Raw genomic sequence first — 26030 nt, forward strand, 5'->3', positions numbered from 1 at the left:
GACTGGAGAAAATGTGAATATCATTGCACTTCACTGTTATGACACTTTGAAATGTTCTGTCAGAGATTTTATAAATAAAGTATATTTTTGCAAAAAAAATCTGAGCATGCCAACATGTTCTCTTCCCCAGGGATGACAGCAGGAGATTGACCAACTTGACTTTGGTGGCTATCGGAGGAGGTCACCAGGTTGGTCTGTGCCCATGGCACAAAAAAATACCCTGCAGTACAGAAAGAGGATGACTGATCTCATCTGCTCCTCCAGGATGAATCTATACCTTCCACTCTAGACTCTCACACGGGCATCAGATACTCTAAGGGTTATATTCCACAGGGATTTCACATGCTAATAGCAGATTGGACAACTGCACTCATGATTGTTTCACACACACTTTAATATCGTCACCATCTCATCTGTCATCCTGCACAAACCACATCTTCTGCCCATACTGGGAAGGGCACAGCAGGTGTGCTTTCTTCCCAACTTCTCTTCCATCCATTCCCATCACATTCCATTCTGTCTGTCTTCATGCAGGGAAAGCTAACCTGCAACAAGAGGGCGAGATCCCTGACCAGTGGTGGGACTCCCAAGATTCAGGAGCTGAGTCTACTCGAGAAGGAGGCAGCTGAGTTGGCAGGGGAGAAGTTCCTGTGTTGAAGGCAAGATCAGCCTCCCCCAGCAACCAGTCCAGATGATGCTTTCATTAGTTTAACATGTCATGACCTTCACAGTGAGTTACATCTAATGTTAGATTCTGCCTACTCAGGGACTAATTCAAGCACCAGCAGAAGTAGGCCAAGAAATCCTCCAGCCAGCCCCTAAGCCCCAGCCCCAGTCCACCTCAGAATATAATGCTGTGGACCTAGTAGTTGTTGAGTCATCGCTGTGTTCCCTGTACTTTCCATCAGCACAGAGACACACACCTTGGTGGGATAGATGTCGATTAGGGGTCACAAACTGGAGGTCATTGCACTGATATCTCTCCCGAACAGTCAGAGGCAATGACGGCCCAAATCTCTAGCACCTGGAGGACTGCTGGAGAATAGGCCTCCGCTGAGTACAGGGCCAACGATGAGCCTTTGCAATCGGCCATTGCACACATGCTGGAGATGCAAGGACATGGAACATCAGGCAGAGTTGTTGAAGGCAGTCACTAGATGAGAATGAAGGACGGAGGAGTTTGTCCGCATTTTTTCTGATGCCATCGCTCAGGCATGTGAGCGCCTCAAGTCACCATGGAAAGGGTGGTGGCCTTCTTGGAGACTGCGACTCAGCAGTTTCAGCCTGATTTGCACTCCAACCTGCATCCCATCATTCTAGGGAGGTTGTAGGGGGATCTGTGAGTGGCTTGGTGAGAGGGGGCCTGGTATGGGGTACCTCTACCTCCTGCCAGAAGCCTCTTCTCAGGAAGTCTGGGAGGGGGCACTCAGACATCCAAGAGGGAGGAGGAGCATCTGCTAGACACTCCAGGGACTTCCACCCAGGACACTCCCAAGAGGGTCCAGCCATTCCTCATCCCCTTTGTGACCACATCAGCTCCCACTGCTCAGGCCAAGCAGGGTGTACCCACCCCACACACAGCAGGAGCCCCAAAACAGGCCAGGGACCTCCAGGACCCGGTCCTCCAGAGGACACCTGCTGAAGGCACCCCAGACCACACGGGATATCAGAAAGCAGGACGCCTCCATCTCTATGGATTTCAGGATTGCACCTAGATGTGGTGGTAAAGTTAAGAAATTATGAATCCACACTGGTGGCATGCATACTCATTCACTGGATATATAACGCACCTCTGTAAATGCAGCTTTATTTCATGACCCAACACCTCAGGATAGTTCAATATTCCATCTTATTTCAATGCGTGACCTAGGCTCCCAATTCTCACTAGTCTGCCTTCGAATGTCTTAGATTCATGTTACGTTTAGCTAAGTCGTGTTACACACCCCATCATTGAACGGTTATGTGTCAAGCCAGAGTCTGAAAGTGCATGTAGAAAAATAAAATGCCCTTGTACGTCCGCCAACACACAGTTGAATAATGTGAGTGCTCCTCTGTTTTAGAGGGTGATATCTAACATTGTGGCATCAGCACTGAGCTGTCTTCCTTGTGAATGTGAGAGCACCTGTCCTCAATGCATTATGACCACCGCAGTCAAGTCCACACCTCGGTGCCTGCTGAAAGTGTCTTGCTTTAAATATTTTTCTCTGTATACTAATACATGTGACAATAATAAATCAAATCAAATCGGCTGCACAGTGTGCTGTTGATTCAGGCTACATGCCGGTGTGCCGCTCTTCACATCGCACAGGTGCCACATGCATTTGGATGTTGATCTTTCCAACACTGATCCTCTCATTATCCTCGAGGATCACTGGTCTAAGGCTGAATGATGGGCTTGCTGGAGATGTTAATGACTGGGTAGAACTTCCTGATCGCTTCCATACCTCTTGGGGAGGAGAGAAATGCGCACTCACCACTTATGGACCTTAAACCCCCAATCATTCCTGTGCCTGCCATCCCCTCCCTTGTTCCTCTGTTCCACCAAACCTCAGCCACCTCATTCAATCCTCAGCATGCCAGTTTCACCCATTCGCCCTCCGCACTCCTCCTTGACCTTCCAAACCCACACCTACATTCCACTACCTGGCATGACTAACACAGACATTGCAGCCCTGCCTGCACACCCCAACACTCTCACACTGCAGCCCTGCCTGACACCCCAACACTCTCACACTGCAGCCCTGCCTGACACCCCAACACTCTCACACTGCAGCCCTGCCTGCACACCCCAACACTCTCACACTGCAGCCCTGCCTGACACCCCAACACTCTCACACTGCAGCCCTGCCTGACACCCCAACACTCTCACACTGCAGCCCTGCCTGACACCCCAACACGCTCACACTGAGACACTGCAGCCCTGCCTGACACCCCAACACTCTCACACTGAGACACTGCAGCCCTGCCTGACACCCCAACACTCTCACACTGAGACCCTGCAGCCCTGCCTGACACCCCAACACGCTCACACTGAGACACTGCAGCCCTCCTGCACACCCCAACACTCTCACACTGAGACACTGCAGCCCTCCTGCACACCCCAACACTCTCACACTGAGACACTGCAGCCCTCCTGCACACACCAACACTCTCACACTGAGACCCTGCAGCCCTGCCTGACACCCCAACACTCTCACACTGAGACACTGCAGCCCTGCCTGACACCCCAACACTCTCACACTGAGACACTGCAGCCCTGCCTGACACCCCAACACTCTCACACTGAGACACTGCAGCCCTGCCTGACACCCCAACACTCTCACACTGAGACACTGCAGCCCTCCTGCACACCCCAACACTCTCACACTGAGACACTGCAGCCCTCCTGCACACACCAACACTCTCACACTGAGACCCTGCAGCCCTGCCTGACACCCCAACACTCTCACACTGAGACACTGCAGCCCTCCTGCACACCCCAACACTCTCACACTGAGACACTGCAGCCCTGCCTGACACCCCAACACGCTCACACTGAGACACTGCAGCCCTCCTGCACACCCCAACACTCACACTGCAGCCCTGCCTGACACCCCAACACTCTCACACTGAGACCCTGCAGCCCTGCCTGACACCCCAACACGCTCACACTGAGACACTGCAGCCCTCCTGCACACCCCAACACTCTCACACTGAGACACTGCAGCCCTCCTGCACACCCCAACACGCTCACACTGAGACACTGCAGCCCTCCTGCACACCCCAACACGCTCACACTGCAGCCCTGCCTGCACACCCCAACACGCTCACACTGAGACACTGCAGCCCTCCTGCACACACCAACACTCTCACACTGAGACACTGCAGCCCTGCCTGACACCCCAACACTCTCACACTGAGACACTGCAGCCCTCCTGCACACCCCAACACTCTCACACTGAGACACTGCAGCCCTGCCTGACACCCCAACACGCTCACACTGAGACACTGCAGCCCTCCTGCACACACCAACACTCTCACACTGAGACACTGCAGCCCTCCTGCACACACCAACACGCTCACACTGAGACACTGCAGCCCTGCCTGACACCCCAACACGCTCACACTGAGACACTGCAGCCCTCCTGCACACCCCAACACGCTCACACTGAGACCCTGCAGCCCTCCTGCACACACCAACACTCTCACACTGAGACACTGCAGCCCTGCCTGACACCCCAACACTCTCACACTGAGACACTGCAGCCCTGCCTGACACCCCAACACGCTCACACTGAGACACTGCAGCCCTGCCTGACACCCCAACACTCTCACACTGAGACACTGCAGCCCTGCCTGACACCCCAACACGCTCACACTGAGACACTGCAGCCCTCCTGCACACCCCAACACGCTCACACTGAGACACTGCAGCCCTCCTGCACACACCAACACTCTCACACTGAGACACTGCAGCCCTCCTGCACACACCAACACGCTCACACTGAGACACTGCAGCCCTGCCTGACACCCCAACACGCTCACACTGAGACACTGCAGCCCTCCTGCACACCCCAACACGCTCACACTGAGACCCTGCAGCCCTCCTGCACACACCAACACTCTCACACTGAGACACTGCAGCCCTGCCTGACACCCCAACACTCTCACACTGAGACACTGCAGCCCTGCCTGACACCCCAACACGCTCACACTGAGACACTGCAGCCCTGCCTGACACCCCAACACTCTCACACTGAGACACTGCAGCCCTGCCTGACACCCCAACACGCTCACACTGAGACACTGCAGCCCTCCTGCACACACCAACACTCTCACACTGAGACACTGCAGCCCTGCCTGACACCCCAACACTCTCACACTGAGACACTGCAGCCCTGCCTGACACCCCAACACGCTCACACTGAGACACTGCAGCCCTGCCTGACACCCCAACACTCTCACACTGAGACACTGCAGCCCTGCCTGACACCCCAACACGCTCACACTGAGACACTGCAGCCCTGCCTGACACCCCAACACGCTCACACTGAGACACTGCAGCCCTGCCTGACACCCCAACACTCTCACACTGAGACACTGCAGCCCTGCCTGACACCCCAACACGCTCACACTGAGACACTGCAGCCCTGCCTGACACCCCAACACGCTCACACTGAGACACTGCAGCCCTGCCTGACACCCCAACACTCTCACACTGAGACACTGCAGCCCTGCCTGACACCCCAACACGCTCACACTGAGACACTGCAGCCCTCCTGCACACCCCAACACTCACACTGCAGCCCTGCCTGCACACCCCAACACTCACACTGCAGGTTGCCTGCACACCCCAACACTCACACTGCAACCCTGCCTGCACACCCCAACACTCTCACACTGAGACACTGCAGCCCTGCCTGACACCCCAACACTCTCACACTGAGACACTGCAGCCCTGCCTGCACACCCCAACACTCTCACACTGAGACACTGCAGCCCTGCCTGACACCCCAACACTCTCACACTGAGACACTGCAGCCCTGCCTGACACCCCAACACTCTCACACTGAGACACTGCAGCCCTGCCTGACACCCCAACACTCTCACACTGAGACACTGCAGCCCTGCCTGCACACCCCAACACTCTCACACTGAGACCCTGCAGCCCTCCTGCACACCCCAACACGCTCACACTGAGACACTGCAGCCCTCCTGCACACACCAACACTCTCACACTGAGACACTGCAGCCCTCCTGCACACCCCAACACTCTCACACTGAGACACTGCAGCCCTGCCTGCACACACCAACACGCTCACACTGAGACACTGCAGCCCTGCCTGCACACCCCAACACTCTCACACTGAGACACTGCAGCCCTCCTGCACACACCAACACTCTCACACTGACACACTGCAGCCCTGCCTGCACACCCCAACACTCACACTACAGGCTGCCTGCACACCCCAACACTCACACTGCAGCCCTGCCTGCACACCCCAACACTCTCACACTGAGACACTGCAGCCCTGCCTGACACCTCAACACTCTCACACTGAGACCCTGCAGCCCTGCCTGACACCTCAACACTCTCACACTGAGACCCTGCAGCCCTGCCTGACACCTCAACACTCTCACACTGCAGCCCTGCCTGCGAATGTGCACCCCAACAGTATATGACACCAGAGTGCAGCCCTGCCTATGATCCCCAACAGTTTCTCACCTGAGCAGCTTATTCAGTGCTCAGGAGTCAGTTGGAGCAGTGATCAAATATGGCAACAGCACTGTTGCAGATCGGCTTTGAATGTTGTACTCCAAGTTGTGAGTTCAGCGAAGGAGGGGGGTTGGACACCACTTATATCTTCTCATGGATCAGACCGGTCTGCTGCTGGCGTGCTAGTTAATTTGGTGGGAGGACATGTTGTGGTCTTAACGAGTACTCATGCCATGCTAATGCATGCAAATGTACTCCCAACATGGATCAGCAGGAAACCTGAGCTGCCATTTGAAAGTCCACAGGGGAAAATTCTAACTCGTCTTCCCACTGGCAGATATCTGACCTTTTGCTTCAGGGCAGGGGAATGGGAATGAGGAAAATATCAGCCATGATTGAATGGCAGAGCAGACTCGATGGGCTGAGTGGTCTAATTCTGCTCCTATGTCTTATGGCCTTACGGTCCAATTTTGCTCTCCCGCCTGCCACAAACGGAGCCAGAAAATTCCACCTAGAAACATAGAAACCCTACAGTGCAGAAGGAGGTCATTCGGCCCATCGAGGCTGCACCGACCACAATCCCACCCAGGCCCTACCCCCACACATTTTACCCGCTAATCCCTCTAACCTACGCATCCCAGGACTCTCAGGGACAATTTTTAACCTGGCCAATCAACCTAACTCGCACATCTTTGGACTGTGGGAGGAAACCGGAGCACCCGGAGGAAACCCACGCAGACACGAGGAGAATGTGCAAACTCCACACAGACAGTGACCCGAGCCGGGAATCGAACCCGGGACCCTGGAGCTGTGAAGCAGCAGTGTTAACCACTGTGCTACCGTGCCACCTGTTAACTTTGTTTCTGTCTCCATAGGGCGGCACAGTGGCACAAATGGTTAGCACTACTGCCTAACAGCACCAGGGACCTGGGTTCGATTCCAGGCTTGGGGCACTGTCTGTGCAGAAAATGCACGTGCTCCCCGTGTCTGCGTGGGTTTCCTCCGGGTGCTCTGGTTTCCTTCCACAGTCCGAAAGATGTGCCGGTTCAGTGCATTGGCCGTGCTAAGTTCTCCCTCAGTGAACCCGAACAGGTGCCGGAGTGGCGACTAGGGGATTTTCACAGTAACTTCATTGCAGTGTTAGTGTAGGCCTACTTGTGACACTAATAAATAGTCACTAATAAAGACCTGCTGAGTGCTGCTGGCATTTCCTATTTTCATAATTTAACTCCCTAATCTATAGTTACTGTTGAATTGCGGTTCTAAGTCATTTTGTTTACCAAAGAAATGAAGAAGGCAATCTGATTCCTGCCAGTAATGACAAAAACACCACCCAATGATTAACCTATTTCTCTGTTGGAGATTATTCTTCTCAACAGCTTGCAGTAATCAGAATCAATGGTTTCCTATTACCCTCCTTCCATCACCTTTGAGAAAATAAATTAACTCATCTCTGGAATAAAATATATTAATCTTTTATGGCTTTTAATATTAGAAAACTGCGATAAAGCTGAGTTAGTTTGTCTGTTTGTTACAATGGAATCTATTACACACAGCTTTGTAGAGTAGAAAAATAAATCATGGTAGATTTTACTGGGAGGAGCTGCAGGCTATTGATAATGTATAGTGTTATTGCCCGCACTTTCTGCTCAGCTCACAGAGAGCATCATTTTAAAGCACTGTTCCATAATTCTCCTATAACTGTAAGATTAAAATCTTATGCTCATTGCTGCCACCAGTGTGAGTCTTTTCTCTGGAGAAAATCTTAACTATCAGTTAAACCATGCTAACCTGACGTAGGAATGTTTGTTGTTCATACTGTTGATCAAAATATAGACGTCTCCAATTTCATGATATTGAAATCCTTCACTGTGGTTCATAGAGTCATAGAATTCCTACAGTGCAGAGAGGCCATTCGGCCTATTGAGTCTGCACCAACTCTCTGACAGAGTATCTTAACCAGGCCCTCTTCCCTGCCCTAACCCTGTAACCCCACACGTTTACCATGGCTGATCCATCTGACCTTGAGACACTAAGGAGCAATTTAGCATGGCCAACCTGCACAACTTTAGACTGTGGGTAAAAACCAGAGCACCTGAAGGAAACACACACAAACATGGGAAGAACGTGCAAACTCCACACAGACAGTTACCCAAGGCTGGAATCGAACCCGGGTCCCTAGAACTATGAGGCAGCAGTGCTACCCTCTGTGCCTCTGTGGTGCCCATTCACATAATTTTTTTTTTAAATGTACAAGCAAATGGGTTATAGACATTTGAGAAAGCCAATAACACAGGTCCCTGTTCAAACTCACGAGAAGCCACCTGCAACCTATTCAGTTGTGTGTTATCCACTCAACCTCACTGCTGCAAATATTAATCACATACTGATGGGACATATGTTTCAATCTGTGCATTCTTCATCAGCAATCAAAAAGGGAATTAATTTATGCTGCTACTGCTAATGGGATCAAAGAGCAGGTCCAGTGCCTGCACTAGTTTAAAATGGTAATATGCTGAGTTTTTTTAACTGCTTTCAATATAGTCATGCACAAAAAGCAAGGTTAACATAAACTGCGCATAAAAAAAGTAAATAAATAAATATTTAGTGTCTACACAGTCAAAAATACAAGTTGCATAAGGGAAATCTAGGTGTTAAAGAGAGTGAGGAAATTAAGGTAATTTATATTGCTGGTCATTATAGGCTGGTTAGTCTTACTTTGGTGGTCGGTAAGTTAATGGAAAAGGTCCTGAGGGATAGGATTTATGACCATTTGGAAAGATGCAGCTTAATCCAGGATAGTCAACACGGATTCGTGAAGGGTAAGTCTTGCCTCACAAATTTGATTGAATTCTTTGAGGAGGTAACTAAGTGTGTAGATGAAGATTGAGCAGTTGATGTCGTATACATGGATTTTAGTAAGGCGTTTGATAAGGTCCCCCATGGTCGGCTCATGAGGAAAGTAAGGAGGTGTGGGATAGAGGGAAATTTGGCCGATTGGATAAGTAACTGGCTATCTCATAGAACAGTAAGAAGTTTAACAACACCAGGTTAAAGTCCAACAGGTTTATTTGGTAGCAAAAGCCACACAAAAGTGTGGCTTTTGCTACCAAATAAACCTGCTGGACTTTAACCTGGTGTTGTTAAACTTCTTACTGTGTTTACCCCAGTCCAACGCCGGCATCTCCACATCATATCTCATAGAAGACAGAGGTTGGTGGTGGATGGAAAATTTTCAAACTGGAGACCAGTTACCAGCGGTGTACCACAGGGATCAGTGCTGGGTCCTCTGCTACTTGTGATTTTTATCAATGACTTGGAGGAGGGGGCTGAAGGTGGGTCAGTAAATTTGCTGATGACACCAAGTTTGGTAGAGTAGTGGATGAGGTGGAGGGCTGTTGTAGGCTGCAAAGAGACATTGATAGGATGCAGAAGTTGGGCCGAAAAATGGCAGATGGAGTTTAACCCTGATAAGTGCGAGGTGATTCATTTTGGTAGGACAAATTTGAATGCGGATTACAGGGTCAACGGCAGGGTTCTGAGGAATGTGGAGGAACAGAGAGATCTTGGGCTTCATATCCACAGATCTCTGAAGGTTGCCACTCAAGTGGATAGAACCATGAAGAAGGTCTATAGTGTGTTAGCGTTTATTAACGGGGGTTTGAGTTTAAGAGCCGTGGGGTTATGCTGCAACTGTACAGGACCTTGGTGAGACCACATTTGGAATATTGTGTGCAGTTCTGGTCATCTCACTATAAGAAGGATGTGGAAGCATTGGAAAGAGTGCAAAGGAGGTTTACCAGGATGCTGCCTGGTTTGGAGGGTAGGTCTTATGAGGAAAGGTTGAGGGAGCTGGGGCTTTTCTCTTTAGAGCGGAGGAGGATGAGAGGCAACTTGATAGAGGTTTATAAGATGATGAGGGGGATAGATAGAGCGGGCGTTCAGAGACTATATCCTCGGGTGGATGTAGCTGTTACTAGGGGACATAACTATAAGGTTCATGGTGGGAGATATAGGAGGGATGTCCGAGGTAGGTTCTTTACTCAGAGAGTGGTTGCGGTGTGGAATGGACCGCCTGCTGGGACAGTGGAGTCGGACACTTTAGGAACTTTCAAGCGGTTATTGGATAGGCACATGGAGCACACCAGAATGATAGGGAGTGGGATAGCTTGATCTTGGTTTTGGACAATGCTCGGCACAACATCAAGGGCCGAAGGGCCTGTACTGCGCTGTACTGTTCTATGTTCCAGGTTCTATGTTCTATGTTCTATATTACAGAGAAAAGTTTGTAAAGTTGCATCACAACAGTTTGGCACAATCAGCAGGATATTCGTATCGGATCATCAGGATGGAGCTGCTAACGGGTGAGTATATTTATCTACCACCCTTGGATAGTGCAGTAAGCCAGCCTGAGCACAGTCCGGCTGAGTATCCAAACAATTAAAAGAGGCCACAGGATAGGAGACGCCAAGGAGGGAAGGCAGATTCTCGTCTCAATGATTGTCCAGTGGTGAGTTCCGAGTTACATTCGAGCTAATAGGGAACGTATTCAGTCATGGCCAAAACTTTATTTACGGAAGAAACAATATAACAGGTTCATGCAGCCAGAACTACAGCACAGTTAGGTCAGACCCCTGGACACTGCAAGTGGGTAAGTCAGTCAAAGCCACGCTGGTCGAGAAACTAGACCACACAGGGCCCCCCAACCCACCCTCCCCATTTTCCACAATCTTATGAAAGTATACCACAGGAGATCTCACCATAGGAGAGAAGCCACGTTAGGAAGGATAGGCAGATGCTGTGGTGGCAGGAAGTGGGGAGAGTTGTAGCCAAATGTTGTCAGCAATGCCTACTCAACACAACTCACAGACTGATCGAAGTCCATATGTCACACTAGCCCTGACCAAAAGGACCATGTGAGCAAATACAGATAAACTTTACAAATAAACTTGACTACTGGAAGGTCATTAGTTTAATTTGCAGAATGTTACTCATCGTTTTGATGCCTCTGGGGGTTGGTTACTGGGTTCCCGGTGGTTGAATCCAGGATCGATACCTGACAATGACTGTCTATTGCACTGTGGCACGCCACAAGCAATGTTGAGTGTGACATGGAGCACAGAATGGTGAAAGGGCACTGTCTTGCCATGTCCCTCACCACCCGAGGGCTATACCTACCTCTGTGCTCCCAGCGTGGTCATCAAAACTGTTTTTTTATTTTTGAAAACCAGTAGTGGTTCCCCCAGTGTGACATTACGCTGATGGGGTGGAACATCTAACGCCCCCGGAAGCATCGGCATTAAGCTGTTTAGTCATATTTAAATGTATTTAATTTGATTACATCACTGGTGGGGAACAGGGAAGATGTCAAACTGAGATCTCACACTGCAAATCCCATTATAGTCCTCTTGTGAGAGTTTACGGTCATTACGGGATTTGTGCCTGTGGCTAACCGGCGCTGAGAATCACAGCCTATATGTTCCTATTGGAATCATAGAATCATAGAATCCTTACAGTGCCGAAGGAGGCCATTCGGCCCATCGAGCCTGCACCAACCACAATCCCACCCAGACCCTATTCCCGTAACCCCACATATTTACCCTGCTCATCCCCTGACACTAAGGTCAATTTAGCGTGGCCAATCAACCTAACCCACACATCTTTGGACTGTGGGAGCAAACCAGAGCACCCGGAGGAAACCCACGCAGACACGGGGAGAATGTGCAAACTCCACACAGACAGTGACCTGAGGCCAAGAATTGAACCCGGGTCCCTTGTGCTGTGAGGCAGCAGTGTGCACCATGCCGCTCCTTCAGTTTGAATCTGGACACCAAATTTGCCTAACTGGGCAGGTGGTCCTGCAAATGTCTCTGCTGGTTGCATGGACCTGTTGTGTTGTTTCTTCCGTAAATATAGTTCCCTATTAGCTTGAATGTAATTCAGAACTCACCACTGGACAATCATTAAGACAAGAATTTGTTCTTTCACACAACATTTGTGAGCATAAGTTTCTTTCCGCAGATGCTTCACTGTAAACAGCAGCATATATTAATGAAACGGAACAGTTGAGTTAGTGAGATACCCAGGTTTGCTTTACTGTTTCATGCACCAAAATGTATGTGATTGTGAGATATTATTTTAGAACTCTTACTGTTTTGTGGATCAATTTGGACCATCTCCTCAATGTTTATGCTCTTTCTAATTATTTAACTTCTTAAACTGTAGTGGAAAGCAACTATTGGAGCATATTTCTTCATTAAAAGGGAAAACAGGGAAGCTGAAATTATTTCTCTCATTTGTTTTTGGTGGAATAATTGCACCAAATCAATTATTACTGGAGAAAAATGTGCATGTATGAACATCTGTCAGTTACTAAGAAATCAAACGTCTATTGTTCAATCCTATGTAAGTTCGAAAGCTTGCAAATGCTGTAACATGCCTTTGAGGGATTGCATCATGATATCACTAGAAAGAAATGTGTCATGTGATCCAGTTTTACTTTCACTTTTGCTTTTAAGCAGAGCACACACTGACAGCTCTGTTGCTGAAGTGTCTTCAAGCTTTATACCCTTATATAGCTGTTTACATATGCCTAGTCTTAGTAAATGACTCCACAACATTTTTACCCAATCCCTTATTCATGCCTTCTATACCATTATAAGGACTCAACAGCAGATATTTGCAGATGAGGATTCCCATTCAATTTTTTTCAATTCATCCAGGAAAAAAACACCTGCACGCTTCAATGATTCCAGGTTTCTACATCAACCTTTGTCTGGAAGTTCATTGCACATGTGGATCGCTTTCCGTGAGAAAAATAAACTTCTGTTATTAGTCTTAAAGTTAGTTTTTGCTACTTTTGGCCTATGTCTCCTGCAATGGTCAGGTTAGAAACTCCAAAGTATTTTATGGAGTCTGCCTGGATCATAAGTTTTGCAATTTGAATTTGGCTAGGATAAGCATGATATGCTTCACTTCAGGTATGATTGAAATGACCCACTAGGGAGCTTTTATCAAACAAAGTTTATTTAAGAATATAGTTAACATGTATAGTAAGAAAATTAACAAGAACTTTTATCAATTGCAAACAAGAAACAAACAATAATGATAATGTATAACCCTTAACAAAGATGTCGACAATGTTCCAATCAACCCAATCCCACAGACAAAATACCCTTTTCACAGGTTTAACACAGCACAGACTAAGGCTCACGTGATATTGGAAATTGAGTCCTTTGGTTAGAGAATTGAAAACTCTCAGCCTTGGTACACTGAGAACAGGTTGAAGTCAGAACAGCTTTCCAGAACATCAGGGACTTTAGACAAACTACTAACAGCAGATTCTTTCCTTCAGGAAAGCAAAACCTTGCTTTAAGATCACCAGCAGAATTTCCAACTAAATCAGGGAGAGAGAGAGATTTCTGTTCAGCTTGCTATCTCTGTGAAAACCCAACTTCAGCTCAGAACTGAAAATGAAACCTTTAACTCACTGGGAAAAAAACCTATCCAAAAACACATGACCGTCCTCCTAACAATGTAGGATCGTAAAACTAATCTCAGAATAAATATAAACAATTCCATTTAAACCACTTAAGTAGCAATAAAAGGACTCATCGTAGTCAGCCTGACAACAGAATGATTCCAGCTAAGGCTGTGAGCTGAGAAACACTGACTGTGAGAGCTGCAGAGATTATGTTTGGACATTGGGGAGAGTTATAGAACAAAGAGATCTAGGGGTACATGTTCATAGCTCCTTGAAAGTGGAGTCACAGGTGGACAGAGTGGTGAAGAAGGCATTCGGCAGGCTTGGTTTCATCGGTCAGAACATTGAATACAGGAGTTGGAATGTCTTGTTGAAGTTGTACAAGACATTGGTAAGGCCACACTTGGAATACTGTGTGCAATTCTGATCACCCTATTATAGAAAGGATATTATTAAACTAGAAAGAGTGCAGAAAAGATTTACTAGGATGCTACCAGGACTTGATGGATTGAGTTATAAAGAGAGGTTGGATAGACTGGGACTTTTTTCTCTGGAGCGTAGGAGGCTGAGAGGTGATCTTATAGAGGTTTATAAAATAACGAGGGGCATAGATCAGATAGATAGTCATTATCTTTTCCCAAAGGTAGGGGAGTCTAAAACTAGAGGGCATAGGTTTAAGGTGAGAGATACAAAAGTGTCCAGAGGGGCAATTCTTTCACACAGAGGGTGGTGAGTGTTTGGAACAAGCTGCCAGAGGTAGTAGTAGAGGTGGGTACAATTTTGTCTTTTGAAAAGCATTTAGATAGTTACATGGGTACGATGGGTATAGAGGGATATGGGCCAAATGCGGGCAATTGGGATTAGCTTAGGGGTTTAAAAAAAAAAGGGCAGCATGGACAAGTTGGGCCAAAGGGCCTGTTTCCATGCTGTAAACCTCTATGACTCTATGTCTTTTTAAAAATCTCTTAAAGATACAGTAACATCACATCCCTTGCTTTTTAATTATACTTTATAGTGTCCTGATAAACTGTTTTCATTGCCATTCACTACCTTACACCCATTTATGAGACCATTTCTTGAATTCCTGTTTTCCAAACTGAAAAACCATGGGTGGGATTTTCTAGCCACGCTTGTCCCAAAACCGGAGAATCCCACCTGTGGTCAATGGACCTTTACGTGATCCATCCCCTACCCACTACGATTCCTGTGGTAGGCGGGATGGGAGAATTTTCTCCCTAATCTTTCCTCAGAGCATTTTGACCCAACACTAGGCACCAGCCTTGGAGCTCTTCTTTGAACTGTCTCCATTAATGTCTCCTTTATTTCTTAGCAATCAGAACTGGACACAGCAATCAAGTTGTGCTAGCAGAGCACAATACACTCAGTCACGTCTTCCTGGGATTTAACATTTCACTTGAAGAGTTGATAGCCACTCTGTGATAAGTTGGACAATTAAGTGTAAGTGCAATTCTGGAGGTCTTAATCCCCTCAACGTGTCTGTGTGCATTTCCTCCAGGTGCTCTGGTTTCCTCCCACAATCCAAAGACATGCAGGTTAGGTAGATTGGCCAAGTGAAATTGGCCCTTTGTGTCCCAGGATGTATAGGTTAGGGGGATTAGTGGGATAGGGCCTGGGTGGGATTCTGAGTTGAAGAGTTGGTGCAGACTGGTTGAACCGAATGGGCTCCTTTGGCACTGTAGAGATTTTATGAAACCTACAACAGTCCAACAATTATACATGTAAGCACATATGATTTGAGAACTATACCTATTCCATGACCTCCCCTTACAGAGAGTCACACCTAAGGGCTAAATATTACTCTACCTGCAACAAACTTGGACAGAACATAATTTTAAACATTTCTTTTCAAAGCGCCAGAGAGAACCAATGATTTACAAAGTAGTTACCAATAACTTTATTTTCAAACAAATAGAATAATAAAGCTCAAAAGCAAGAAGTATTAAAAGTACATGTAAGAGAAACATAATGAGAATGTCTGTAATGTCTTAATTATTCTTATAATGGTGGATTTATGGTCCATACATCTTTGTCCATTACAAAATCTAAGCTCTTCACAACATGCTGTAATTTCTATCCATCTCCAATTCAGCGTAAGTTCTTGTAGGAAAGTTTATTCACAATCTCTCCAGATCATTCACTTTTAGAAGATGATCCTTACTGTTTCAAAGCTCCTGCTTCCACCACCATTGATGTCAAAAGTGACATTTCTGGAGAATATCATCTTTCTCATATTAAATTTAAAAAATAAACTTGTACCTTTGTGATTAATAGATTTCTACAGATGAATATTCTGTACAAAAACAGGTGCTGCTTTGCATGATTTTAATTTACAGGCGTTTGCCAAAGGAATGGAGAGTTTGCATGTCTGCATTGAAAGCAGATGATTTCACAATGGATCATGTCAATCTTTAAATCAAAGAAAATAAACTTCTTTTATATTTGTCTGTGAGATGTAGGCAGCACTGGCTAGACCAGCATTTATTGCCCATCCCTCATTGCCCTTTGAAACATTTAACATTAAATTAGCAATTGAAACTAAGGCAATGAAATTTGACTAACAGCTCAGCAAGTTCATATACAAAGTTATCAGAGTCATTCACAAGAGGAAGGCTCCTAGTTTGATTTCCCAAATCTGTACTGAGTTTAGTTGGGTTCAGACAGAATGGCAGTAGGCATGCTACAATTAGCTTCGGTGATGTTCGTTTGGAGAGGGGAAACTACTTATAGCATGTGCTCTTGACTGCTATACAATGACCTCTTTTTTTTATACTTTTCCAATTCAATCAAATCAAATCCAATTCAGAGTCTCAACAAGTTGAGACACTTCAGATCCAGGCTGACAAGACAGGGCGAGCGACCAAACCACCCTGTCCTGGGCCTGATCTACATGAGTCAAGCTGATTGGAGAAGGGGAAGGATCCTCCTCCAAGACCTGAGCTCATTTGCATCTTAGCCAAAAGGCCGAGATGCCGCTTTTAAAAATTGCTTCAATGACCTCTGCTGGAAGTGAACGTATGTAGTTGTTCAGTACAGACAGAATCAGCCTTGGCAATGACTTCCCCCCCATTCTTGAGCAACCTACTTACACTCAGCATCAAGGCTTGCATTTGAATATTGACTACATGAGTGAATTATCAGTGGACAACTACCATCCACCAAGGAATCAAGAACTTTGGAAGAGGGAGAAAACTGGTGAGTAAAAACAACTTTAAAAGTTGCGGCGGCTAAGAGGGGATCTTATTGAAACATATAAGATGATTAGAGGTTTAGATAGGGTGGATAGTGATAGCCTTTTTCCTCTGATGGAGAAATCCAGCACAAGGGGGCATGGCTTTAAATTGAGGGGGGGTAGTTATAGAACCGATGTCAGGGGTAGGTTCTTTACCCAGAGGGTGGTGAGGGATTGGAATGCCCTGCCAGCATCAGTAGTAAATGCGCCTAGTTTGGGGGCGTTTAAGAGATCCGTAGATAGGTTCATGGACGAAAAGAAATTGGTTTAGGTTGGAGGGTCACAGTTTTTTTTTTAACTGGTCGGTGCAACATCGTGGGCCGAAGGGCCTGTTCTGCGCTGTAATGTTCTATGTTCTATGTTCTAAACAAACTTTGTCATGGTAATCCCATCATAACAACATTGAAATTAAAGAAATCTTTCAACTACTAATTATTCCTAAACACTTATATAAAATTATAAAACACAAATAAGAAATAAAGCCATGTATTTTTTAAAAAATGCAATTTGTTGAATGTCTGCATGAAGTCCCAAGATAAATTGACATATTTTAAACTATGAGACTAATTTAATTATGGCTCAGTCGTCACAAATTGGAGCCTTGCTCAGGCTCCATACATCTAAGTCAGTGACTGGTATACAGTTTGCAGTTCTCTTGAGCTGAACTCAAAAGTGTAAATGACTAATAAGATTAAACATTACTAGCTGACAATCTAATTGGTTTTTCACCAATGTGCCCACAACACTAATTGGGGTGTGATTGGTGCATGTCAAGAGGATCTTTGAAATGTAAGTATTTCATTATTGTGTGTGGAATTCTGACCAAACTACTTTTCAACAATCTACTGCCACCCATATCCCAACTATAGTCTTACAACGGAAATGCTGATCCCACATCACATTCCTCAGTCATGACAGGACCCACAGAAGATGATTAAATCACTAATAGCTTGGCATATGCGAACACTGAGGCATCTAACACTTTGCCAAACCTGGTCTCATCGATAATTCTATATAGCAGACTGGATAAATATTTTCTTTTCAATGTGGCTCAGTTGTATTACTCTCATCTTTAAGTCAAAGGTGGTTGGTTTAATCAACACTACAGGACTTGACCACATAATCTCGACTGAGATTTCTGTGAAGTACTGATGTAGTGGAGTGCTTCCTTGTCAGAGCTGTAATCTCTGAAATGAGATATTAATCCAAGGCTCCACCTAGCTGCTCAGTTAGGCATAAAAGATCCCACGGCATGATATGAAAAAGTACATTGAGTCCTCCCATTGTCCTGGGCAATATATAGTTCTCAGCCAAAAATAAAAGGAAGCAAGGCAAGGAATTTTGTTGTGATGATGCATTATTTGTAATGATGCCGAAAACATACTTTATCAAAACATTTTTGAGTCAAAGAAGTGACACTGCACATTGAAATTATATCAAAAAAAAGTTCTTTCATGTTTGACCAACAGAATATTAGGGGGGACTTTCCTGGATTTGTTTCTTGGGTAAACTGAATCATTTGATGCAATGAATATCAAAAAAATGGAGCAACTTGGAGGACAGACGTGTAAAGGAATCTGTATGTCTTCCCTCCCATTCAGGTTAAATGACAGACTTTACAGCAATCTGATTATATTTCATTTTCAGTGAATGGATGGTGTGTTACACGTTGTGCATAAGCTTGGTTATAAGTAACATGCTTATCTGGTAGTATAGTGAACGTTCCTGGGATAAAAGACTGTCCGATGATGAGAGGCTGAGGATTTTATAAGTATGAGGGGTGATCTGATTGAAACAAGTACAATACTGAAGGGTAGACACTGAAATGTTGTTCTGCTGGCTGGGGCATCTGGGCACAGTCTCAGGGTAAGAGGCTAATCATTTTGAACTGATATGAAGTGAATCCTTGGAGTTGTCCAACTTGGAGGGTTGTGGATGCTCCAGTGTTGAGTTTGTTAAAGCTGAACTGAACAGTTTTTTTGTTCTCTCAAGGAATCAAGGGATTTGGGGAGCGAGCAGGAAAGTGAAGTTGAAGGCAGAAGATCAGCAATGATCTACTGAATGATAGAGTAAGCTCAAGAGCTATATGCTCTAATCTTGCTCCTATTTATTTTACCCATTCAATCTATTCTGTAGAAAAACATTTCAAAGCATTTGGCAATTTGATTAAATGGCATTTTAAAGAACTGAAATTCTTTAGGCAAACCACCATAAAAGATTCCAAGATAAAAACATTAACAATAGTTTTCTTTTTTCTTTAAAATATTGGAGTCTATTGGCTAATGTTTATCTAAAGGCATGATTCTGATACAATTGTTGCCAGTTTTCACAAGGTCCTATAACTACTTTGAATCCAATCTCTGGGGTGTTCTGAAGCCCATTTTTTAATATTCATGGGATATAGTATCGTTGGCTAGGCCAGCATTTTTTGCCCATCCCTAATTGCCCTTGAGAAGGTGGTGATGAGCTGCCTTCTTGAACCATTGTAGTCCGTGTTGTAGGTACACCCACACTGCTGTTAGAAGGGAATTCCAGGATTTTGATCAGCAACAGTGAAAAAATGGCAGTCTATTTCCAAGACAGGATGGTAACTGACTTGGAGGAGAACCTCCAGTTGGTGATGTTCCCATGTATCTCCTGCTCTTGTGGTACGGTTGTGGGTTTGAAAAATGCTGTCTAAGGAGGAGTTCCTGCAGGGCATCTTGTTGATTGTACACAGAGCTGCCATTGTGCATCATTGGAGAAGGGACTGGATGTTTGTACATGAAGCCCCCCAGTCGAGCATGTTGCTTTGTCCTGCATGGTGTCGAGCTTCTTGAGGTTATTGGTACTGCACTCATCCAGGCAACTGGAGAGTATTCCATCACACTTCTGACTTGTGCCTTGTAAATGATGGACAGCCTTTGGGGAGTCAGGAGGTGAATTATTTGCCATGGGATTCCTAGCTTCTGAACTGCTCTTGTAGTATTTATATGGCTAGTCTAGTTCAGCTTCCAGTCAATGGTAACCCCCCCACAGGATGTTGATAGTGGGGGCTTCAGTGACGGTTATGCCATTGAACGTCAAGGGAAGATTCTCTCTTGTTGGGGATGGTCATTGCTTGGCACTGCGTGGCGTGTATTTTACTTACCACTTATCAGTACATTTAAAGCAAGGGTTTCAAAAAAATGACTTGTATCCAATTTAAAATTGGTATAGGTATTTTAAGTTTCATGCTAAGTCCTTTCATGCAGTTATTTGCTAGATTTAGAAAATACAGAAACTGACATTTCACTCTCATCTGGTGGTGTGTGACTAAATTGCCTCAATTTTAAATCCTGTAAAAGCACAATACAAAAGCACAATGCAACTGTACAGGACCTTGGTGAGACCACATTTGGAATATTGTGTGCAGTTCTGGTCACCTCACTATAAGAAGGATGTGGAAGCGCTGGAAAGAGTGCAGAGGAGATTTACCAGGATGCTGCCTGGTTTGGAGGGTAGGTCTTATGAGGAAAGGTTGAGGGAGCTAGGGCTGTTCTCTCTGGAGCAGAGGAGGCTGAGGGGAGACTTAATAGAGGTTTATAAAATGATGAAGGGGATAGGTAGAGTGAACGTTCAAAGACTATTTCCTCGGGTGGATGGAGCTATTACAAGGGGGCATAACTATAGGGTTCGTGATGGGAGATACAGGAAGGATATCAGAGGTAGGTTCTTTACGCAGAGAGTGGTTGGGGTGTGGAATGGACTGCCTGCAGTGATAGTGGAGTCAGACACTTTAGGAACATTTAAGCGGTTATTGGATAGGCACATGGAGCACACCAGGATGATAGGGAGTGGGATAGCTTGATCTTGGTTTCAGATAAAGCTCGGCACAACATCATGGGCCGAAGGGCCTGTTCTGTGCTGTACTGTTCTATGTTCTATACTGGACTAAAGCGAACCTTTCACTTGTGTCAAATCTTATTATTTCTGTATTTATCTCCTCATGTCTTGACTTATCAGAGGTGAGTGATTCATCTTCTTGGTCCAGCACTATATGGCTTGTGTATCTCTCTGACTTTACTATGTTATTGTTCTTGTAAATCAAGGAAGGCCACAGTTTGACCACTGCACCATTAGTGATGCTATTATATTACCCTGTTCATTGGGAGACAATCAGAATCAATTTATAAACTGAAAAATAATCAAATGTTTTGAGTCATCATATTAACAGGGTTTAAAACTAATCTATCCAGTCAGTGATGGTACAGTGCTGCTGGGATTTGATGCTAAGGCTCATGTGATACATGTCTGATACCTAGTGGTCCAATACTGAGGTGGTAGTGGTTTGATCCTGTTGCTATTCGCCTATTCTAGTGCTGGGGCAGAACATACCCAATATGCCTGATATCTATTAGTTTGTGGTGTGTGTTTTCTGATTCTTGGTACCCTGGTTCTGGAGCAGCATATGCTTCCTGTACAATAGCTGAGTGGACCAGGGATTACTGTCACGAACTGTAGATTCACTGCCAATGTGACTTGGGACGAAGACTATAGAGAATGATTGGTGGTGGCCATTTAGGCTCCAAGTTCATGGTCACACGTGTCTCTGAATAAGCAAAAGAGTGATTTATGAACCAAATAGTTTCGGAACTGATAGTCTTGATGGAACGGCCTCAGTTCCTTTGGTTTTGAGCAAGTGTATTTCGTGAGATGAATCAAATTGTGTAGGAGTTGCTGAACTGCCTTTAGTTGACTGGATTAAATCCATCTTGAGAATAAAATGGGGGGGGGGGGGGAGCATGGGGGGGGGGGGGGTGCGGCGGGGGGGCGGGTGAGATAGGCAATGGCCTCCCTAAGATGAAGGTATTTTGATAGCAGAGTTTATTCTATCACTTAAATGTGATCCCATGAGGGCGTTTTATGAATTCTTGATTTAGGCTTCGAAATGACTTCTCTTGATGAACTTTTGCAAGGACTCCGATTGTAGATTTTCACTTTCTGGTAACCTTCTTTGCACCAGACGGTACGTGGCTCAGTTGTTGGGTTTTGTGTCACTGGGGAGAGTCGCAGTGTGGCCTCTCTCAAGCTGGAATCAGTGGCAAATTTTCTCTGTCATCACTTTCTGTTAGAGAGAAAAAGAAAAATGAAATAAGTTTTATTTTCCTCTTAAAAGAGGACATTTTACAGTTCAGGGGTCTTTTCAAGCAGATTGGGCATGAATTTCTGCGTAGCCTTCCATGTTTCGTGGCAGCGGGAGGTGGCCAGCCATAGGCCGGCAGTGAGATCACCTGGTCCCCACTGTTGTCAATGGGATTTCCCGTTGAATGCACCTCTCACCACCAGCAGGGGCAAGCCATCGGTGGGACTGGAAGATCCCGCTGGCATGAATGGCAAGAAAATTCTCGCCATTCAGCTTCTGGCACAGCCAAGCCATTGGGAAATTCTGCATTTTGGCAGATGCTATCAATGCCACAATACAACCAACAACAGCTTGCATTTGTAATGTAACAAAACGTCCCAAGGCACTTAACATGATTAACAGCTACAATATGATTATACCACTACCACGCAGGAACTTGGATTAAAAGGAGTTCACTGGAACCTCTGTTTTGGGTCGAGACCCTGATGTTAGTGTCATATGGGGGTGCTGACCCTGCATCGTGTGGGAAACAGTCATCTGGCAGTGATGGCTCTGGGCAGGATCCTGCTGACAAATTAACAGACCAGTTGGTGGAGTGAATTTTTGCACCCCTCTGCTTCCATGCTTATTTGCATGTGGGGCCAAAAATTGTGCCCAAGAGATTTTTATAGCATTTCCCGACATGATCAACTGGTTACATTTTGGTTGTCCAATGCACTCGAATAAGTTCTGCAAAATACTCTTCGGTTTAAAAGGCCCACAGAACAATTTTGAAGTGAAACAAATTTCAAAAATTATAAATGTGATTATAAATAAATTACAACATCGGCCTAAACGGAACTATTCCATTAAGCCGCATATAGCAGTCACTATTCAATTTTTTTTAGCTACTTTTGTTACGATGACATCCACTGAATCACTAGATACTTCATTGACTATAAAGAACTTTGGGATGTTCAATGGTTGTGAAAGCAGTTGTATAAATATATCAATAATTTCTTCTTCTTTTACGTAATATTAACTGCTACTGAACACAGAAGGTCTCAAGTGTAAGTATGCAGGGACTCAACACAGGTAATGGATTTATGGGGGCGGGGTGGAATCTTGCCATCCCCACCCCCGATCAGAGTTGGCACTTCTCTCCCCACCCCACTTCCCCCTGATCATCAGCCCCTCCCCCACCCAAAGTCAGAGCCGACACCCAAGACCACCCCTCCTCCCCCAGTGGCCATCGCCAGCATTCCCTGCTCTTCCACCTGCTGCAAATCTAAATGAATCCCCCCTCCCCCATGAGGCTCCAACTAAGGCCCATCCCTTGGCACAGGTTGGCATTGCCATATTGGCATAGGTATGGTGCCAACCTGGCAGGGCCAACCTGTGCCAAGAGACAGTGCCTGGGTGCATTGTCAGGCCACTGTCTGACCATGACCCTCTCCCTTGGGGGCTATACTTACCTTTACGCCCCTGGGAAGATCCACAACAGGTTCGGATCTAGGTGAACCTGTTGTAGCTGGCTCTAGCATAACATCACACCGGCGCCTGCTGAATAACTGGTGAGGGGGGAATGTTCTGGAGAGTGTGTCAAGCTTTCCGAGTTTCCCTGAATTTTGAGCATATGCTGTCATCCCCATGGATGAGGAGCGTGGGCTCAAAAGTCAGCCCCATAATTTAATTTGCTAGGTTTCCATTTTATGATATTGTTTTTCATAAATTCATAAGATTATAGGAGCAGAATTAGGCCATTCGGCCCATCGAGTCCTCTCCGCCATTCGATCATGGCTGACGTGCTCCTCATCCCCATTTTCCTTCACCCCATAACCCTTCTACCCATTACCAATTTAAAAATCTGTCTAACTTCTCCTTAAATTTACTCACTGTCCCAGCATTCACTGCACTTTGGGGTAGTGAATTCCACAGATTCCCAACCTTTTGGGGGAAGTAGTTTCTCCTCAACTCTGTTTCAAATTTGCTACCCTTTATCCTAAGTCCTCTCATCCTAGAATGCCCCATTAGAGGAAGCATCTGCTCCACATCTACTTTATCCATACCTTTGATCATCTCGTATACCTCAATTTGATTTTCCCTCATTCATCTCCCCTCATTCTTCTAAATTCCAGAGACTATAGGCCTAAACTGTTCAATCTCTCTTCATACGACAAACCCCTCATCTCTGGAATCAGAGATTTTGCGCCAATAGTGCCCCTTTTTCTGCCACTGTTTGAAGAGTGTCTCCTTATTGTTTTGTTTAAGAGGGATTCATTGATTGAGTCCCTTTGCCACTTACTTCTCATTATCCACAATCAATAAAACCTTTTATACGTTACTGACTTGATGTGGGATTTTGTGGCCGATGTTTGATCTCTCCAGATAGTGCTTAGTCAATGCAGCTCTTCCCTTTCATTGTCAGTTAAAGAACGTCTATTAACAATAAGGACCTTTGTGTTCACCAGAAGGTATTGTTAAAATGATGTTGTACATCTTGTTGCCAATTACTGGATGGTTTGGCTTACACAATTGAATAGAAGATCATTGACATCGGTGAGTAACTTCCGGGTATGGACACGGAGGGATTTGAAACCAAAGGTGACTGTTTTGAAATCAAGGCATCGTTGGACAACGGCTTCAGCCTTCCCAGTATTTAATTGCAGAAAATTTCTGCTCTTTCAACACAGAATTGATAAGCAGTCTGATAATTTAGCAACAGGGAAGGAGTCCAGAGGGATGGTGGCAAGGTAGAGCTGGGCATTGTCAGTATATATGTGAAAATCGACCTTGTGCTTTTTGATATTGCAGTGGGCAGCATTTAGATGAGAAATAGAAGGGATCAAGGACAGATCCTTTGGAGACACCAATGGTAACAGTACAGGAGCAAAAGGATTGCAGAGATGGAATATACACCTTGTCAAAAATAGGAGACAGAATTCTGATTCTTACCATTCTGGCTCATATCCTCCTCTCCTGCTTATTTTAGCACACAGTTTAAAGTTTTTATTTATTAGTGTCACAAGTAGGCTTACATTAACACTGCAATGAAGTTACTGTGAAAATCCCCTAGTCGCTGCACTCTGGCGCCTATTCGGATCCACTGAGGGAGAATTTAGCATGGCCAATGCACTTAACCAGCTCAGACTGTGGGAGGAAACCCATGCAAACATGGGGAGAATATGCAAACTCCACACAGACAGTGACCCAAGCCGGGAATCAAACCTGGGTCCCTGGCGCTGAGGCAGCAGTGTTAACCACCATGCTGCAGAAGGTCACTGTGAGTGAGTGGTGGGGCAAAATGTGTAACATGCAATAAAGAACCATTTATTTGGATTTGAAAAGCTTTGAGGGTGGCTTTTATTTTCAAATGTATCAATATGGATTAGTGACAATTAGTGTTTTTTATGCTTGTTCACACCATTCCTTGCAAACTCAAGCTGCATTTTCAAATAGGAAAACAAATATCTTACCACAAAACAGGACTTGAAAGGAGTTGACAGGTACTTTGAGTGATAGCATAAAGGGGTAAACAAATTTACTGTAAGCTTACTAGAATTTTTATTGAAATGTAAGGCATGTTGGCTTAACTTGATCCAATGGATGGTGATGCAGCGGTCACGTCATTGGACTAATAATCCAGGCTGATAATGTCTAAAATCTCACCACAACAGTTAAATCAATACAATTCTGGATCTGAAAGCTTGTTTAAGTAACCATGAAACTATCGATTGTTGTAAAAACCCATCTGATTCACTGCTGGCCTTTAGGGAGGGAAATCTGTCGTTCTTCCCTTGTCTGGCCTACATGTGGCTCCAGACCCACAGATATGTGCTTGACTTTGAAATGCCCTATAAAATGGCCACTCAGTTCAAGGTCGTTTGGGGATGGATGACAAGTGCATCCCATGAAAGAATATTTTTTTAAAAAAGCATCATAAAATAAATTAGATGGGATACTAAAAAGTTAAAGATGTGCCCTTATTGCTTCCCTGAACACTTTTCACTGTCAATCT

General features: G+C 45.5%; 1 protein-coding gene across 3 annotated transcripts in view; it reads right to left on the reverse strand.

The window, feature by feature from the left end:
- Positions 1-13211: 13211 nt before the first annotated feature.
- LOC144497453 (MOB kinase activator 3C-like) overlaps positions 13212-26030 on the reverse strand; it is a 40764-nt gene continuing 27945 nt past the window's right edge. Inside the window, exons 4-6 of one of the 3 annotated variants that reach the window (XR_013498552.1) lie at positions 17299-22015; positions 16696-16924; positions 13212-16455 (exon numbers count right to left, since the gene is read on the reverse strand). Coding sequence is in view for 1 of the 3 variants with exons in the window: in XM_078218740.1 (XP_078074866.1) it covers positions 21986-22015 (30 nt within the window). In the remaining 2 variants the exon portion in view is untranslated. Of the gene's footprint in view, positions 22016-26030 lie in introns of all 3 variants that reach the window. The other 2 variants (XR_013498551.1, XM_078218740.1) reach the window with 2 other exon arrangements.

Source organism: Mustelus asterias, chromosome 8, assembly GCF_964213995.1.
Source record: "Mustelus asterias chromosome 8, sMusAst1.hap1.1, whole genome shotgun sequence".
NCBI lineage: Eukaryota > Metazoa > Chordata > Chondrichthyes > Carcharhiniformes > Triakidae > Mustelus > Mustelus asterias.